Source organism: Hippoglossus hippoglossus, chromosome 3 (assembly GCF_009819705.1).
Source record: "Hippoglossus hippoglossus isolate fHipHip1 chromosome 3, fHipHip1.pri, whole genome shotgun sequence".
NCBI classification, from domain to species: domain Eukaryota; kingdom Metazoa; phylum Chordata; class Actinopteri; order Pleuronectiformes; family Pleuronectidae; genus Hippoglossus; species Hippoglossus hippoglossus.
The window spans coordinates 8,278,967-8,297,845 of NC_047153.1; the positions used below are offsets into that span (position 1 = coordinate 8,278,967).

General features: G+C 42.0%; 2 protein-coding genes across 2 annotated transcripts; one reads left to right on the forward strand and one right to left on the reverse strand.

Annotated features, from left to right (window-relative positions):
- Window positions 1-778: 778 nt before the first annotated feature.
- On the reverse strand, window positions 779-6,120 carry LOC117759570 (gastrin-releasing peptide receptor-like). The gene is made up of 4 exons (XM_034581765.1): window positions 5,635-6,120; window positions 1,996-2,344; window positions 1,488-1,601; window positions 779-1,350 (listed from the first exon to the last, which is right to left on the reverse strand). Exons 1-4 carry the CDS (start codon window positions 5,940-5,942, stop codon window positions 1,069-1,071), a joined length of 1,053 nt encoding a protein of 350 aa, XP_034437656.1. The 5' UTR covers window positions 5,943-6,120; the 3' UTR covers window positions 779-1,068.
- A 4,788-nt stretch (window positions 6,121-10,908) lies between these two features.
- LOC117759568 (cell surface A33 antigen-like) lies at window positions 10,909-17,690 on the forward strand. Its single transcript, XM_034581763.1, has 7 exons — window positions 10,909-11,128; window positions 13,076-13,242; window positions 13,333-13,549; window positions 14,546-14,713; window positions 15,527-15,643; window positions 15,775-15,910; window positions 16,512-17,690. Exons 1-7 carry the CDS (start codon window positions 11,089-11,091, stop codon window positions 16,927-16,929), a joined length of 1,263 nt encoding a protein of 420 aa, XP_034437654.1. The 5' UTR covers window positions 10,909-11,088; the 3' UTR covers window positions 16,930-17,690.
- Window positions 17,691-18,879: the final 1,189 nt, after the last annotated feature.

Sequence of the window (18,879 nt, forward strand, 5' to 3'; positions counted from 1 at the left end):
CGTTCACGTTCAGTGTTTATTTTTCGCACTGTGTTCAACAGGGACACGGCTCAATACACAGCCTGTAACCAGAGGACGGCTTACATTGAAAGAGCATCTCTGCTTTAAATTTCACAGTGATCACAGCACCTGACATCTAGAGATATACATATATACACAGCAAAATGGTGCAGGCAGAGTTTCACACATCAATAGTCAGTAGAATATCCCCCTGTGGATCACATTGACTGAACTTTCATATGAAGGCATGCGGCACTGCAGATGTAAATAATCTCGTTTAATATAGTTCTGTCCAGAAATCATGTTTCAAGGGGATTTCATTCCCTTCAGTGAAGGAACGTCTTGATCCTAGAGACACTATTGGAACTACAGAGGTTATCATCCATATGCTGCTGGATACAGACGCTGCCATCTTCAAGTAGAGCCAGAGTCATTCAGAGCCAGAGTCTGTCCACTGGGGATGGAGCTGCGCTGGCGAGGTCCTGTCAATGCACGCGCTCGACCACTGGTGAGTCAGTCTCAGCTGTCAATCATGCTGTTTCACCCCGATTTTATAGAATCAAATTACAACAAATATACCAGAAAAAATTACATTTGAACAGCGTGATTAGAACTACCGCAAATGACAGAAACCATCTTTGAGAAAAGCATATGTAATGGCTACTTTGACTTTTTAGTTTGGTCCACGTCCCATCCACTAACATGGAGGAAGCGAGGTTTATGACCTCCAGGTGACACTATGGCTTCACTTTAGTCGTCCATCTTTATACAGTCCATGGTTGTGTGATCCCTCTGAGAACGTTAACATGTTAAAGATGTTCGTTTTCAGCTTGAAGCATCGCTGTGCTTTATTACACAACTGGTACGACTGAAGATGTGAAATCTGGTCCTGAGCTGTGATTGATCACCCCCCCCCCATTTAGAGACGTTCTCTTCTGTCCACATTTATTTTTTAACAAGCTGCACTTTATTTGGTTTTGTGGTGAGTGGCAAGTGGAACATGGTGTTATTATTTGGACAACACACATAACTACACTACACAACACTACAATACACACTCACACTCACTCACACACAGTCCTCCTGAAAGATCTGTCTGCCGTTGATGATGCTCAGGCTTGCCACAGAGTAGTGTGTGCTGCGGATGGAGGTCACACGTGTGTTGTAATGTGTCGGGCTCTGTGAGGAGTGTTTGATGATCATACGACAGCAGCAGCACAGTTGTTGCTTGAACTGCTTCTTGAAGCTCTTGCTCAGCAGGTAAAGGGCAAACGGGTTGAGGCAGGAGTTGGTGAAAGCCAGGATACGAGCTGTGACACTGCAAACGAAGTGAACCAGCGAGGTGTCCACCTGGCCGGGGGAAAGACAGAGGATGCAAAACTGAGAAATGTATCAGTATACTACGATACAAACAAATACAAATAACTACACAATATAATCCTATTGTATATTAACAAGAAATATAGTCAGTAAGTGATTTAATGTACCTGGGAGTAGTGGTAGGAGCGGTACAAGTAGATGACGTGACTGGGAAGCCAGCAAACAGCAAAGAGGCCAACAAACACCAGCACTGTCTTCGCCAAACGCTTTCTTGATTCAACCTGCGGGTTATTGAAAAGACTTCAAAACAAAGAGCAATGATAGTAAACAGAAGAGACATCGAAACTTAGAGAAGAGAAAATAATAATAATAATAATTTATTTATTACAACATTAAACAAAATGTAATATATATATATATATATATACTATATATATATATATATAGCCATATAAACTGTTATGTAACTGATGTTATGTTGTTGATATTATTTCAGAGAATTTTCGGGCTACACACTATATAATAAACTGATTACAGTATTTTAAGAGTTTGTATAAAAATTTCTGAGTTTGTAAATTAGTTATTTATATAATATTGATTGACTTAAAAAATTAAATGATATTAGCGTATTGTAAACTAGGTTACAGTCCCATTAGTGATAACGCTAACACTAGCCTGTCGTTTCGCATGCACGTTGCCCTCTACAGGCAGGTTTGAGGCGCTCCTCATCAGGCTCCGGGCAATGAAGGTGTAGTACACAGAGATGATCAACAGGGGAATGACGTAGAAAATAAGGAAGGAGGCCATGGAGTGGATCTTAGGGTGCAGATCAGCGTGGGGGTAAGGCGCGCAGGTTTTGAAGCTTTCATTGGTGGAGGTGAGGTTGAAAGTGTGGAGGTCAGAGAAGACGGCCTCGGGGATCGCAAGGACCAGGGAGAAGAGCCAGATGAGAGCTGCCCTCAGGACAATGCTGCTCGTGGTGGTTGATGTTTGGATGTCCAACGGCTTCACTATGGCCTTGTACCTAAAGAAAGAAAGAAAGGTAGGTAGGTAGGTAGGTAGGTAGGTAGGTACAGTAGGTAGGTAGGAAGGAAGGGAGGTAGTATAGGTAGGTAGGTACAGTAGGTAGGTAGGTAGGTAGGTAGGTAGGAAGGTAGGAAGGAAGGAAGGAAGGAAGGTAGGTAGGTAGGTAGGTAGGTAGGTAGGTAGGTAGGTAGGTAGGAAGGAAGGAAGGAAGGAAGGTAGGTAGGTTGGTTGTTCAAGGGTGTGTATCGCTCCATCCCCCGATCGCAAATACACAGACCCTGACTCCAAATGTGCAAGATGGATATTTTAGCATGATTTCTGGATAGGCGATCAACTACTTTTGTCTTTACCCCCTTCACGTCCTCTGTGAATTTTAAATCACGATAATTTTAAATGATGTAATGATGAGGATTTGATCTCCTCTTATAGGAGGATAAAATATTACAAATAACTGTATCATCCATCACACTTAAACAGAAGTTGGTCGGATTTTTTCCAACACAAACGTTTTATTAATGAAACATGTGATGCACTGTTGCTTTGTTCTCAGGGCCTTGTGGGTTTTCCTCCATTTACAAACATGTAGCTTAGGTGAAAAGAAAATGTCCGGATGTGTAAATGTGAGCATGATTGTTTGTGTGTATGTGCCCTGTGACAGACAGACAACCTGTTACCTTCCTTATCTAAAAATAGGCCTCACTTTAATAACACATATAATAACCATGGACTGTGATAATAACAGAACATTGCTATCGTATCTAGGCAACAACGCTTGGTCCATGGCAACAACAGCACTCACTACAGCTCCACCTCATTCATAAAAAGTTGCGTACACGCAGGAGCAGCCAGAAAAGCACACAGACCCTTTTACAAAAGCTGTGTGTGGCAATAATAAGAATAAGAATAAGAATAAAAATCCCTTTCCACTTCCTGCAGGTCACTGTTTTTATAACACCACCTACGAGTTGCAGCCTTCGAGCTGAAAACTGGAAGCTTTGATGAATATTCAAATCGTACGATCACACAGTCAAAATGTCTTTTTTTTTTTGTGGTGCTTTCTTCTTCAGATAATTAGCCATTTTAACTACAGTGCTCACCTGCCCCACATGCAAATGTTTCAGCAGAAAACAATTTCCACCCTGTCCCTATTTTGCAGGCAACAAAGTGACTGTCCCTGATACAAAAGAAAGGCCCGAACTTTTTCTCCTTGTGTAGTAGAATGATAATCAAACAAGGGCAAAAAGTTTGCCAGACCTTTCTCCAGCGCTGACCCAGAGCTGTGGACAGATGTGACAGTGAGCGAGGAGCTGATGATGACAAAGCAAAGGCACAAAAGTTTGTGTACTCCTGACAGACACTGGGGATTAGTGAAATGTGAAATGTTTGGGAAAACCCATCAACGCTCACCTCTTCAGCAGCCGTTTCACCTCTGATCATTAATGCTCTCTAACATTTCAAACACCTTCCTGTTGCTGCAGCATGCAATTAAAGTTATTGATTACCAATAACACACAGAGGAGCTTGTCCGGCTGAACAAAAATACTGCTGTAGACTTTTTAACAGTGGGAGACTTTGTTTCCTTGGACGAGCGTCTGTAACGACGAAGCTTATAGAACTCTATTTTATATTTATATTTTCTATTCTCTGGGACATCAAGGATTATGTAAAAAAAAAAATATGGATCTGCCCCCTGATCCACATCCGCACCAGAATTTAAGGGGTTTGCAATACTTTTATTAAAATACATTTTTTTGGTGTAAATTCTACTTTTAGGCTATATATGTGAAATGTCAATTTTTATTTATAAGCACATTTAAAACAACTTGGTTGACCAGAGTGCTTCACAAAGTATAAGGTACAACAAGAAGACAGCAACAACCAATACATCAGAGTACCGGTACTCAAAATAACATAAGTGTAATGTTTGATTAGCCTTTTTCTCCACCATCTGTATGTCTTCCATCTCTGTATGCGTCATTGCTACGTGGTTCATCATGTGATCAGGGTTTTTACAAGGGGCCACAAATGTTAACAAGGTCACTATTGATAATACAATAAATTTCTCATTTTTATCTTTTTTATTGTTGCTCCTGAGTGAAGGCTGTAGTTTCAATCTCTTCTTCATGAGCAGAAATGAAAAAAACACTTGATAAACAAAACATTCAACAAATCTGACGTTGAACATTAAAACCAATTATCTGTTAAAATTCCTCACCATGCTTGCTCAATGCAATGCTATTGAACTTTAGTCATATTGCTTTTGATGAAAATGATCTTGTGATAAATTTCAGTCCTAGATTAAATTTGGAGTTATGAATACATCACCGTCACAATCCAAGTTGTGGCTGCAGGAATGATTCCAGTGAAACTTTAAGGTGAGTTTCACAACGTTTTGGGGTTTATAGGAGCAAAATAATCTCGTTTTAATGAGGAGTTTCTGTTACTGAGAGAAAATGACTCAGTGACCATGAGATAGGGACAAAAAGAGGAAAATTAAAACACCCACACATGCAGGTTTGCACAGCAGCTTATTAGGACTTTGCATTGATTTCCAAACAAAACCCTTATCCTTACCTGAACCAATCAATTGGTTCAGGCAGTGTGTTCATGTTCTCTCGCACGCACGCACGCACGCACGCACGCACGCACGCACGCACGCACGCACGCACGCACGCACACACGCACACACGCACACACACACACACACACACACACACACAGGTATCCATGACTTCAGTGGACATTACATTGACTTACATTGATTTCCAAGAGACTTACTCTAACGCTAACCATTACTATACTTGCCTAACCCCTTATCTTAACCTGGATCTTAACCTAACCCAAACGTAAACTTTAAAACATTTCTTTATGGGGACTTGATTTTTGTCCCCATATGGAAGACAAGTCCCCATAATGTGAAAATAGATGTAGGTCCCCCAATACCTGAACCACACAAACCACACAAACCACACACACACACACACACACACACACACACACACACACACACACACACACACACACACACACACACACCTGAAACATGTCAACAGCGTTAAACAGTGGCCCACTCCGTGCATAAAACTCCTCTGATCAGCACACGCGTATATTTGTTCACCATTTAAGACAACAAAAATACATGTAAAGGAAAACATTTGTACGATGCCTTTTATATTTTATGTAAAGCCCCTTGAATTGTCATGTTGTTGACCTATAATCCGGTTACCAGGGCCATACATAAAATGAGTCCTGGTCAGTATAGAAATGACCACAGAGGTGGAAGCCTACCTGTCAGCAGAGAGAGCCGTGAGAGTGAACACCGAGACCCCAACCGAGGTGAGCTGAATGAAGGGGATGACTTTACAGCCCACTCTGCCGAACAGCCACTCCTCTGACAGGTAGCGGCTGGCGTCCACCGGAGCGCAGGTCACCAGCAGCAGCACGTCCCCGAGGGCCAGGCTCGACATGAAGAGGTTGGGCACATTGCGCGTGGACTTGGCCGAGCAGAAGGTCTTCATGAGGGTGATGTTGCCGATCAGACCCAACACGCTAATGACGCCGTAAACCGAAGCGATGGCGACGCCGGAGAGCAACATCGTCCGCGCCGGGTGCTTTGGAGAGGAGTGCGCGCGTTTGGCTGCGGACGGCTGGTGTGGCTCCCACCGTCACACCAGCTGACGCTCGAGAGATTTCTTTAGAAATAGTTCAAACTGAAACACGGATGAGCTTTTTCAGGTTATAGAGAGGAGGAGAGAACTACTGAGGAGGGTTAAGTGTCCAACTTGGTGTCCTCTTCTGTGTGGAGCGTGTTACTCCATAGGGGCTGTCACCCAGTGCGCACAACTTACCCAGCATGCGCCAATGCAGAGCTCAACGATCAATATGAATGTGTGTGGTATTGAATTAACGAGATAAAACAACAAGATATTAAGTACAAAATTTGAAATTCGTTATAAATGTTTTAGAGAAGAATACAATTATCGGTTTAAAAAGAGACATTTACATATTTATAATTTTTTTACTTGTCTGAGTGAAAATATTTTATCCTTTCATTTCCTCTTTTCCTGGATTATAATGAATTCCTGTTTTTACTGTCAAAGTGAACTAACAGCACATCATGGTGAAACGACAGCTACATGCACAGACTCACTGTTCATTAACTCACCTGACTCTGACAACACTGTTCTGTGCCTTGTTACACTTTCAGGTAGAACTGCATTTATGGGAGTTTTTTTGTGTGTTTGTCTATGTTTTTTGTAAGTTTATATTTATTAATGTCAGCATTAGACTCTGACAAAAACAAGTTTCAAGTTTATACCAGCAGCACAGTTCCCAGAGTTGTCTCCCCTGCAGGGGCGACAACTGAATCGTGGTTCTATTGAATCTAAAGCAAACCTCATATGACAGAGACAGAGTTAGATGCACATGTTTCATAATCCATGCTGTGGTTTTTGCATAATCCTGTTTACAAGCAAACAAATGGACAGGGGTGAAAACATAACCTCCTCATCCGAGGTAATTAAACTGAAATGTAAACACCAAGGAGTCGTCAGCAGGGGAGCACATCTTCTGGAAATCAATTGCTGTGCAGCTCTGAGATGTTTCACTTATCTGCAATTGAGCAATTTTGCCATTTCTTTTGTTTGCTATATTCACAGCATGTTTCAACTGAAAAAGGAGCAGCATGAGGAAGCAAAAGATAAAGAGAAAAGCTGGACTTCTTCTCCTTTGTTTTCTGCCCAGGAAATCTCTCAGAAATCAGTGAGCTTCTGAGTCACCTTCTGAGTGGATCAGGGCACAGGTATGTTTTTATGTTTTTAAGGGTAATTATTTCACCAGGTCTTTCTTCCCCTATTTCAAATCCCATTCATCCATATGATTTATTCAATTTCATAGTCAGTGTGATTACTTTCTGATGACAAGCTGGAAGTTCAAATAAGCCTTTTTAAACTTTCTTGTTAGTACTTTCTCATTTATCTGTTCACTATGTATTACTGCCACCAGCAATTATCCGGATATGTTATTAGAATATGTTTTTAATTGAAACAGTCTGCAGTGTTATTATTTGTAAGTGCACCTCTATGCCTCCTGCGTGTAGTGATAGACTGCAGCCCCCTGGAGAGGTGCTGAAAAGGATGTGCTGATATTACTCAAATTCATTTTGACTGAGCGTACAGCCACGCTAAGCCACACTCTGTAAGGTCGCACTGAGATACCAAGGTCATTGAGATTAAATACAAAGTACAACTTAAAGGTTCAGTGTGTAGAATTTAGGGACATCTAGTGGTGAAGCTGCATGTTGCAGCTGAATACCCCCACCTCATCCTTCCCTTCCAAACATGACAGAGAACCTGTGGCAGCCTTCAGTTGTCATAAAAACTCAAAAGGTATTTAGTTTGTCCAGTCGGGGCTACTGTAAAAACAAGGCGGCCTCTGAAGAGAGGACCTGCTCCTGATGTAAATATAAAGTATTTAAATATAAAGGGCCCATTCTAGGGTAAAGAAAACATTCAGTTCAATTTAAATGAAACACGAGTGAAAACATCACTAGGATTATTTTATATTCAATTGCTGTCAATAGATCCCTTTCACCTAAATCTTACACACTGGACTTTTAAGCCAATAGTGATACTTTTGCAGGTGTTTTGTCCTCATGAAAAGTATTGGACAAATAATAATTTTGACCAGATGGTGGTGCAAGAGGAACATTTAAGGGAGGACCAAAGCTACTATTATTCACTCTGAGGACATGAGTATTTGTACTAACATAACAATAGTGTGGCTATGAATAGAGCGAAGCAAACCTTTATGATTTATTTAGATTCCCTTAAATGATGAAGTTACTCTTAGACCTAGAAACCTATATGTTAAGATTCTGTGCTCAGCCTCCGGTGATTTGAAAATATAACCCCTGACAAAAGTCTGAAAGCGATTGAAAATGCATTAACCTGAGAGTGAGTCATGTCATTCTTCTTTGAGGGTTGTGAGATGGAGGTGTTTTTCACAAACAAACACATTTATCTGATCCCTTGGCAGCCAGAGGGTTCCTGCAGGAAGCCATGTCTCCACAGACTCGGGACAATGGACCTCCACAGGTACCAGAGATGAATAAGGGGGCGACTGGTCCTTCAGCAGGCTCTCAAGATGATCCATAAAAGACCCCCCTTACAGGTGATGCATTTACTCATTTCTTTAACACAGACATCACAGAGGCAAGCGCAGAAATAGCATAATCCAGCTGGGATGTAATATGCCACTGAGAAAGAACATCTCTAATCCCCGTGTGTTTCTGTGGTTTGTCAAGAGCCGCCAGGCAATGTTACCTGCTTTAATTGTATGAGATAGCAAACAAAAGGTACCTTGGGGTCCGGAGTCATTATGTGGAGGCGAGATAAGACTGCCTGGAGCACAAGAGATGAAATTGATTGTAGCGTTAAGCAGGGGAAGTGAGGGATCCAGAGGCAAAAAGAAAGGAGCCTGGAGGTTGAGAAGGTAGTAAAACATTCTGTGGTGGAAATTGGTCAACAAACGAGGTTCTGAGACAAGGTGTCTTTGTAAGTTTATTGTAAACGCTTTTTTTGCAGAAAGGATCACACAGGCAAGGTGGAGGTTGCAAGTGAGATGAAGAGTGAAGTGTCTGTGCTCATATTTAAGTGTCTCTGTGTGGGTTACCTCCTGACCCCAAAACACGCAGGGCGGGGGGGGGTGTGTGTGTGTGAATGTATTGTTCTGTGTCTGGAACAGTCTGTAAAGGTGTGACTTATGCTTATCCATTTATCCTAAATGTGTTGGACAGTCCAACCACAGAGTACAGCAAAGGTCACTATAGAATTCAAGTGACCTCAGGATCAACATGCTAGACAGTGACAGTGGGTGCACCATCAAGTTTATGTCGAGCTGTACCCTAGATGGAAATATCTGCTGTCAGCATAAACTAAGAAGTTATTCAGTAAATTTCCATTACAATTCTCGATTATGTCTGTACAGTATATGCATGCATCTGTGCATTTACATGTATCAGTGAAAAAAGGCACATTTAGGCAAGAAAAGACTCACTGTGATTATACAATAAGGTAAATGAGTCACTTATATGAGTCAGGGACAGAATGTCACATAAATATCAAGCCAAAGATGATCAATACAGCGGAAATACACAGTTTAATTGTCCTTCGTAACAGTCGCCTGTCTGAAATGTGGTTTAGCACAAAATGCCAAATTGAAGCTCTTGTGAACTTGCACTGAGCCGAACAAACTTCTGCACGGAATAACATATATCTATATTTATCTATATATATGTCACATCTACACTTATTCACTCCATATTGGGACACTCCAGTTATACAAAAAACATTTATGTAAAACATTTCACTCTCACGAGACCATCGAGGTCTCATAGCATCTTTTTAAACAACCTCCTTCTTTAACCCTCTATAAGGGTTTCTTTAACCCTGCTTATTTTAGTGGGCAGTGTAGAACAATGTGCAATATGCTTTGAACTGAGACATCGTCCCTCATTTGAGGTTGAATTACATCATTTAACTGGAGTGTCCCAATATGGAGTGAATAAGTGTAGATGTGACACAAAATGGAAATACAACAAAGAGGCATTTTGAACACAGCAGCTATCTTTCTTCATTTCTTCTTACTTACTTACTATAATTTTATTACGGAGACTTGTCATCATAACCCGATGGATTTAATATGAAGTTGTGAGTAACATAAAGTTGTGAGTAACTAATAGAAAGTTGCGAGTAACTAATAGAAAGTTGTGAGAAACTTCATCTTTGTGTGACATAATGTAGGACGGTGCTCTTGGGTGTTTTTTGCCACCCAATGAGTAATGTTATGTGAGCGTAACACAGAGCAGCTCAAGGTAGAACCAAGGTCAGACATGAACTCTCCACAGCTCCTACAGAGAATATCAGGAGATTCTCCGGAGTTCGGTGCCTGTCTGGAAGCAGCTTTAGCGTTGTGTAAGTGTGGTTGGTTACTAAAAATCACTTAAATCTCCTATCAGACATTGCAGGAAACTAATCTGGTATACATCCCCCGCCCTCTTTCTTTCCGTGTGTGTGTGTATATGTGTGTGTGTGTGTGTGTGTGTGTGTGTGTGTGTGTGTGTGTGTGTGTGTGTGTGAGAGAGAGAGAGACTGCCTCAGGTGATAAATCCTCGTCAAACCAGTCTGACAGGATAAAATGCTTCTCTTGTTCCAACAGCACACACCAGCTTCTCACTGCACCGTAAACAACTCTGTGTCAAGTGTTAGGTTGTGTCCACCCTCAAACACCCTCCCCCCTCTCTCTTGCAACATGAAGCTGAACAATTAAAAGAGAATAAACAATGATGCTTATATTGACACCATCAGCTCTGGAGTTCAAGACGAATATGTCAGATTTGAAATGTCTTTTAATCACGAACGGCACCTGTTGTGTCGGATCCAGTCTTTGTGAGGAGTCTCCCTGGAAAATTCCAAACGCACTGGGTGATGGGACAAGCCGCAGCACGTCAGGTGGGCGCAGCAAGAATGTTACCGGGACAGCAGGGGCCGCGCTGATTGGCTGAGAGCGCTGTCAGTCACCGGGAAGCGTCGGACCGCACCCAGGCGACACATCACCTGCAGGGAAACCGACGGGTTTCGACGCAACTTCGCACCGTGCAGCTTCGGTTCATTTAAGAGGGGGGAAAAAACCCACGCAGGAGAGTCATTACCGGCTGGTTTGAAGAGGACAGGAGTCTCAGCTATGGAGGGGAGGATTTCTGCTTTAGCTGTGCTGTGTCTGGGTGAGTTTTCCTCTGAGAATTAACCAACAGCCTTCGTTTCTCTGAGCTGCCACACCTGTTTGCGCGGAACAGGCCCAGAGGAACCTGTTGGCCCGTCTCCTTAGGTTGTTGTTGTAGTAAACCTTTTTTTAAAATAAAATCAAACAAACAAAGTAAAATTTACAATGCACAAAATTTAGAAATTGTTTAATATGAAAAGCAATTTCCCTGTAGCCTTTATATTGTTTGCTCTAACCTCATAAACAGACTAGTTTTTGGCTTTCTAATAAAGTATATGAGTCTTTGTGGATGCATCAAAGAAATACGTTGATTGATTATTTTCTTGATCGTTAAGTAAATCATTTAGTCGATTAACTGGCCATAGCAAGCTAATTGTGAGTTTACTCAGATGTCTTGTGTTTCCTGTTTATTCGACAGACATTTGGTTCAGATGTTTAATGTGCAAGTTAACACAGGGTCGACAGTACAATGAACGTTGTTGGACAAGAAGAAACCGGTCAGCTCAGCAGTGCAATAGTTAAATTAAGATAAAAGCAAGGTAGAAAGATACAATACGAAACTAAGACTATATACATTCAAAGGTGCGGTGTGATATTAGATGCAAATGCAACGACTTTAACTGTATGGAGTGTGTGTGTGTGTGTGTATAGTTATTGCACATGCCTATGTACAGTTATTGCACCGTGTGTATCCGTTTTTTCCAAATTCCTGATGGTAGAAACTGTTCTGTATCAGCGTCCTCACCCGTTATTCAGCCTCACCCATGTGGGAGTTGATGTTTATCTCCCCTCTGAAACCCTCAAACAGGGCCCTCACTTAAGGACTATCAATAAATTCCTGTTTGGATATGGATGATAATTGCGTGGTTTTCAATAGCTTCCATGTCATATGGGTCTAAATCCTTGAAGTTGCTCTGACTACCCTGGACAAACATAGCACACTTGCTTTTATTGGATGTTAGTGTGTATACAGACGTGAGCCACTTCAGGCTAAGATGTGTAACTTCTGGCCAAAATGAATGTGAGCCGAAAGTTGCTAACTTAAAATCGGCAAATGTGTCCCAAATATCCGATGTGGGCCTTTTGGAGCAAACATCATACCTCAGCAAGGTGGGATCTAAATGTGAACCTCAAGTGGCCCGTGTGGTAAATGGTGACTATGGCCCAAATAGCACGAAACAAAGTTGGGCCACGTTTGGCAACTTTGGTTAGCGTGTGGTGTTGCTATGGCTTACTTGTGGCCTAGATCTTGCAACCAGGAGCGGACCGCCCAAGTGCCATCACTCCATGCAATATGTGGGCCGGATGACGGTGCCGAAACAATTTGGTAATGTGGGGTAATAAATTAAAAGATGCACCATAATCCAATAAAACAAGGTGTGGCCTATTTGCCCCATGTCCCCGCAAATGCTTGAAGTCAGTGGTTGTCATGACATGGAAGCAATTGAAAAACATATTTGAAAAAAAATAATATTCACGTAAAATAGAGTCTTCCAACTTTGGGTTACACTTAGTGAGATAACTGCCGCTACATCCAGAGCAAATGTCTGTGAAATACCCGACATAAATCACCTGGAGCAGCTTCAGCAGCTTGTGTGTGTGTGTGTGTGTGTGTGTGTGTGTGTGTGTGTGTGTGTGTGTGTGTGTGTGTGTGTGTGTGTGTGTGTGTGTGTGTGTGTGTGTGTGTGTGTGTGTGTGTGTGTGTGTGTGTGTGTGTGTGTGTGTGTGTGTGTGTGTGTGTGTGTGTGTGTGTGTGTGTGTGTGTGTGTGTGAGGGTGGGGCGATGAGGTATTGTGTGAAATTCAGTTTCCCAGTAATTTGGGCAAAGGTGCACGTAACATAATAACCTCATCATGCAGATTGCAGTTCAGTGTTTTTATATGATAGACAATGGCTTGTATATGACTATAATCCATTTATTCATTATTACTTTTTAAACCTGTGACAGTGTTGTCCAGCGTTGGAGCCCTCGAGGTCATCATCCCGGAGGTGCAATATGAGTTTGCCAGAGGGGACAACATCACACTGCCCTGCAGCTTCAAATCCACCCTTGCTGCCCCCCCACTAGTCGTTATCTCATGGTCGGCTGAGGCTCCAACTGCTAACGCTAAGGAGGTCAGTCTCTATCCGTCCGTCTCACTATCATCATCCACTGTTTTGTTCTTCTTTCAATGTTCCTGTGATGCTGTTGTTGTTGTCCAACAGACCCTGATCCTCACCTACTACTTTCCTAGTAAACTCACTGACATCAAGTCAATGTACGAAGGCCGAGTGTCTCTGGACGTAAGCATTCCTACTGGAAAGGCCAACCTGAAACTGTCCTCCATCACGTTGGCAGACAACAAAGTGTTTGAGTGTCGTGTCCAGATCCCAAAGGATGATGAGGGCACTCCGGCAGACACTGTACGTTTGGTGGTCCTAGGTAAAGTTGCATTTGCTTTCAAAGAAATGTGTTTGCTTGTTTGCTGCAGTGAAGTGAACAGAAAAAAAAAACCACATCCCAATTTATCAGTTTTTCATCTTTGTGTTACAACCCGTACTGTATTCTAAATAATGTCACGGCATCCTCAGTGAAGTTTGCTCTGTCCATTCCAGAGACATGCAGGTTGGTATAAAGGTTGTGCGTCTCTATGACCCCGTTCAGACCTGGTATTAACACCCGACATGAGAGATCCCATCACAAGTGGAACGCATTAAGTGTATGTGTCCACACGAGGCATTGAAGCTGCTTCCTGAATGTGTCACCACTCGTGATCAGATCTCACTTCCCCTGCTCTGTGGTGATCTGTGGTAATATTGTGCTGTATCACACAGAGAAGAGTAAAAACACTTTAGATTCACTGTGAAACTTTAGCAGGTCGGAGGACCTCAGTTGAGTGGTTTGTCTATCATATGTGGCTCAGGACAAATTTGTGTTCATACAGCAAAAACATGTGGGTGCGTTCAGACCTGAACTCAGCGCCGACCAAATGTGTCCTTGGCCACATTGATTCATTGAGGCCCTTCTTACTCCGCTCTCTATCTTCTCACACACAGTGACATTGGACACATCTGTCAACTCAGACTGGGTAAAGATAACATATAATCCACGCTTATTTGCAAATAGAACAGGGAAGTAAGATCCAATCACGCACATTCAGGACACATTGTATTGCCAGGTATGAACAGAGGAACTTAGCGGTGTCCATTCGAGATTGTTGTTTATCCCAGGTACAGACTGGCAACCTATCCAATGTGTACTCCACCTATCGCCAAGTGTCAGCTGCGATAGGCTTCAGTCCCTGTATGACCCTCAAAGATCCTCATATCGCCAATGGGTGGATGTAATATTTTATTACTCATATACTGTGTGCTACTAAAGAAGTTGTTGTTAATTTTATGGACACATCACACCTCATTTTTCATTTAATTTGTCTAGTGGCCCCGTCCACGCCCATCTGTAAGACCCAGGGAAAGGCAGAGTACGGCCAGAACATCAACCTGACCTGTCTGTCTGCGGAGGGCTCCCCAACGCCCACGTATAAGTGGGACAGTCGTGACGTACGGAACATGCCACGTGCTGCCCCACACCCCAGAACCACGGACAGTAAGTATCAATGTCGTCTGTCAGCACATGAAGTTTCATTTTCAAAAGAATGACTATGGCCGCAATCGGGGTGGGAATGAAGTCACGTTATTCTTTTTTGGTAAACTGTCAAGTCAATTTTCAGCCAAAGTTTAAGTGTGTGGTGCTCATAAGACTTTCATTTCAGACACTGTTGAAACATTTCAGAGATTTAGTGGGAGTCAAGTGCTAGGAAAAAAAAATTTAGAGGCTGTAATAAGATTTACAGCAAAATCAAGGTCTACATTGTTAATGTAAAGAACGATTTATACAAGGCAAGGCAAGTTTATTTGTATAGCACATTTCAACAACAAGGCAATTCAAAGTACATAAAATGCAAATAGCATCATGACAAATTGTAAAAGCAAAATAAGAAAATAAGCATTAAAAATGAAATTAAAAGAGTTAAATACAGCATAAAATAATGAATAAAGTAAAAAATACAGAATAAAAATAAGAGTCAGAAAATGTGTAATTATTTGATTGAATAAAAGGCCGTTGCAAACAGGACAGTCTTCAGCATTGATTTAAAAGAACATAAGAGATGAAGCGCACCTGCAGGTCTCTGGGAGCTTGTTCCACAAATGGGGAGCATAGAAACTGAACGCTGCTTCTCCAGAAAGCAGACCTGCTCCAGACGACCTGAGGGGTCTGGATGGTTCATAACGTAGCAGCAGATCAGAAATAAGTTTTGACCTTAATAAACCAAGAGCAGGATTTTGAAGTTTTCTATCAAATAGGAAGCAATGAAATCCCAATGTGCACAGTACATGTAACTGACGCTTTGTCTTTCAGAGGGTGGTATCCTGTCACTGTACAATATCACCAAAGACACATCTGGAATCTACACCTGCACCTCACGCAACAAGATCCGCTCTGCTACCTGCAACATCACTCTTGCAGTCATGCCACGTGAGACACCTTCACATTTCTGCTTTTCATGAACAATCTTGAATAAATACATATTGACAGTAATTTACTGTAATATCGGTCATTCTGATTTTTTTTTTCTTCTCCTCACTCGTCTTCTTTCAATCCTGCAGCTTCCTTGACCTTTGGTTCCACTGCAATAATAGCCGTCGCTGTATCTGCCGTTGTCTTGATCGCCCTCATCGTCATAATCTTTTGCTGCTGCCGCCACAGGAAGAAGAAGAGGGAAGAGGAGGAATATGCCATGGGGTAATTTCAACCGAAAAGAATTGTGCACACATGCAAAAAAAAATGCAAGCGCTCACACATTGACTGATGAACAGGATGCTGTAATTTGGGGAAAGATTAATACGACCCATTCGTAAGATTGACTTATCGTCAGAGCATTGAGGTTCATAGGGAGAGAAATTGACAGTCTTTTGTCTGCAGAGACTTCGGCTGTGAAAGTTCTACAAAATATTTGGAAGAAGAGAAACTGCAATTACCGTTTTGTGGTTTCACTGTATGCCTCAGTTAGCAGAAAATAGGTCAAAAGGAGAATTCACCTGCACAGCCAAAGAGTCAAATATAACTCAAAAGATCAGATACAAGTTGTACAGGTGCTCAACATGTAGAACTGAAACAAGAACAGGTTAAAGTCAGCTTTCTTAAAGAAGGCAGAGTCACACAACCTGTCGCAGAAGAAAGAAGGGTCCATTGTTGCTGAGAAAGCTAAATAATCGTTCCTCTAGAGAGTTAAGCAGAAATCCTTATTAACCTATTAACCTCATTAGCCAACACAAATGTCCCTTAAGAAATGCACAAAAACAAAACTCTTGCCCCATCTAAGTAATGTGTGTCCGCTTTCCAGAGTCCCTGGGGAAGAGTTCCACGACAAAGAGCCGGCAAGAAATGGTGAGCGTCGCCAAGCTGATAGGGATGAAGACACCCGTGTTGATCGTGACCCCAATGAGGAACGAAGCCAGCGAGGCTACGACAGTCGCAAGGATAACGACGAACCCCACAGCGACTACGATGATCGCCGCAGCGAATACGATGATCGCCGCAGCGACTATGATGATCGCCGCAGTGACTACAACGACCGCCGGAGCGACTACTCTGACCGCCGTGACAGGAACAGCGATCGCAATGAGCGCCATGACGACGAACGGAGCTACAATGAACGCAGAGACCGCCGCAATGATGATGACGACCGTTACGATGAGCCCCATGATGATCGACCACCCGTGCCAAATAATAAACCACTGAGGAGGGATTATGACGACTAAGTACTCCAGTCTGAACCAACGCCTGTCTTCTATCTTCTACTTCACACCTCACGCTGTGATCTAATTGGTTCAAACAACATTTTGACTCAGTAGACCTATAGCTATGACATAATTAGCTCAAAAAATGGCAACATGTATAGGCTACTAGACTTAAACATGATCTGTTATCACATGTTTGAGAGGTGGTAAAGTTTAAGGTTGGGGGGGTTAATCTCGGTAATGTAAAATAGATGCGACTGGAAGCACGTGACTCGGAGGATCAGTTGGGGAAGGGCACTAATTCACATGAAGTGGGTGGTTGGGGTCAACAGTTACAATCCCATTTAGGCTACATCCATACTACTACATTTTCGTTTGAGATCAATTGAGGTTTGGAAACGCTGCTGTTTGGAAGCGTTTTAGTTTGGACGGGCAGCAACCGAGATGGTTGGAAACTATGACGTAGACAAGCACAACGTGTTGCTGACATTAACCTCTACTAACAGCTGTTCTGCAGTTAAATTCTACATGTTACAATGATGCTACTACTTGCAAACCTAGGAGACGAGCTATTATTCGAGCAATTCTTGTTTACGCCGGCACACGCATGTCCAGTGTACGCGAGTGGTTAGGTGATATGCCTTTTCAGGCGTGTTGGCATGGACGGGCATTCAAACTGGGGTCTGCAAGATGAGGCAAAACGTAGTAGTATGGATGAAGGCTTAGTTAAGGTACCAAAATTTCACAGACCCCCCCCCCCCCCCCCCAGAATGAAATGATTTTTATACTATATACCACATAAATTCTGTGTGCGTGCGTGCGTGCGTGCGTGCGTGTGCGTGTGTGTGTGTGTGTGTGTCTTTATCGCAGCTCAGTCCGGTTTGGTCACATTCTGAAGTGGAGACGCGCTGTGAGACAAAGATTCTGCCTGATGTGTGGAGGAGACTTGTGTAATTCAGTAATTATGTGGAATTTTTGCTTTAAACTTGATATGTTGACACACAAAAGAATGCATGGCGTTACGACTGTGTGTGTGTGTGTGTGGTTGTCATGATTAAGACTGGCTTCTGCTGGTGGGTGTAGTGGTGGTTTCTTTTTTTTTTTATCTAAGGAAGCTACCGTCACGTCCAAGATAAGGGCTTTGGTTTTGTGTTGTTCTTTATGCTTACTAGAATTACTTTTTTAATGCAGCAAACAGCCTTCTCCTTCATTCCATGGAGTGCTTTTAAATGTCTTTCTTTGTTTTTTTAACCACATAATAGAAACTAGAGCTAGAATAAAATTTTAATGTAAATAAAAATCATGATTTTAACATGTCTTCTTGTAACCATGTTTCTGCAGGTTCAAAATGTGCCTGTTGGTGCGTGGCATTGTCTCAGTAAAGTACAGTTAAGTAGTGTGATGGGGGCAATGGCTTCTATGCTTAAACTCACCAAGCGTCATTCTGTGGGTTGTGTCTGTCACCGTGGTAACAGCAAGTGCATTTTCAAATAAATTCAGGGTTAGGGTCTCGACAACTGCTCAACCCTTAATTCTTCACTGACGACGCTTCACGTACTTGTGTCCTCAGGAAAATATATATACACACATATTTCGATTTTCTGTATTTTTGAAACAGCGAGTTGTGTCCATTTGAAATATCCTGTATAAAAATAAAGCTGATGGAATAAAGCTGCTTCTCTGAATCCTTACCACTAGAGGGCAACACAACACCTCCCAAACAACTCAGTTCTCACAGGATCACATGGAATTGACGACATTTGGATTTAAAGATTTTTTATTTTTTTAAATGAATATATTAATAATAATATAAAAATATAATGAAATGTATAAAATATAAATTGTAAACTATAATTGTCAAGATTCTAACTATTTTATGATGCTCATCGTCATTGGGAGCAGAAGTAGTAGTATTAATAGTTAAGTACTACTATTGATTAGGATATTAATATCTGGGGAATTCATTCAATA

Bases quoted from the DNA above. Each gene is read 5' to 3' on its own strand.
- LOC117759570 (XM_034581765.1), bottom strand. From the start codon at position 5,942: ATGTTGCTCTCCGGCGTCGCCATCGCTTCGGTTTACGGCGTCATTAGC. The intron at 1,602-1,995 runs GCTAGTGTTAGC...AATAACCCGCAG, and splicing joins ACGTGCATGCGAAACGACAG to GTTGAATCAAGAAAGCGTTT. The intron at 1,351-1,487 runs GTACATTAAATC...TCCCCCGGCCAG, and splicing joins GCTCCTACCACTACTCCCAG to GTGGACACCTCGCTGGTTCA.
- LOC117759568 (XM_034581763.1), top strand. From the start codon at position 11,089: ATGGAGGGGAGGATTTCTGCTTTAGCTGTGCTGTGTCTGG. The intron at 13,243-13,332 runs GTCAGTCTCTAT...GTTGTCCAACAG, and splicing joins CAACTGCTAACGCTAAGGAG to ACCCTGATCCTCACCTACTA. The intron at 14,714-15,526 runs GTAAGTATCAAT...TTTGTCTTTCAG, and splicing joins ACACCCCAGAACCACGGACA to AGGGTGGTATCCTGTCACTG.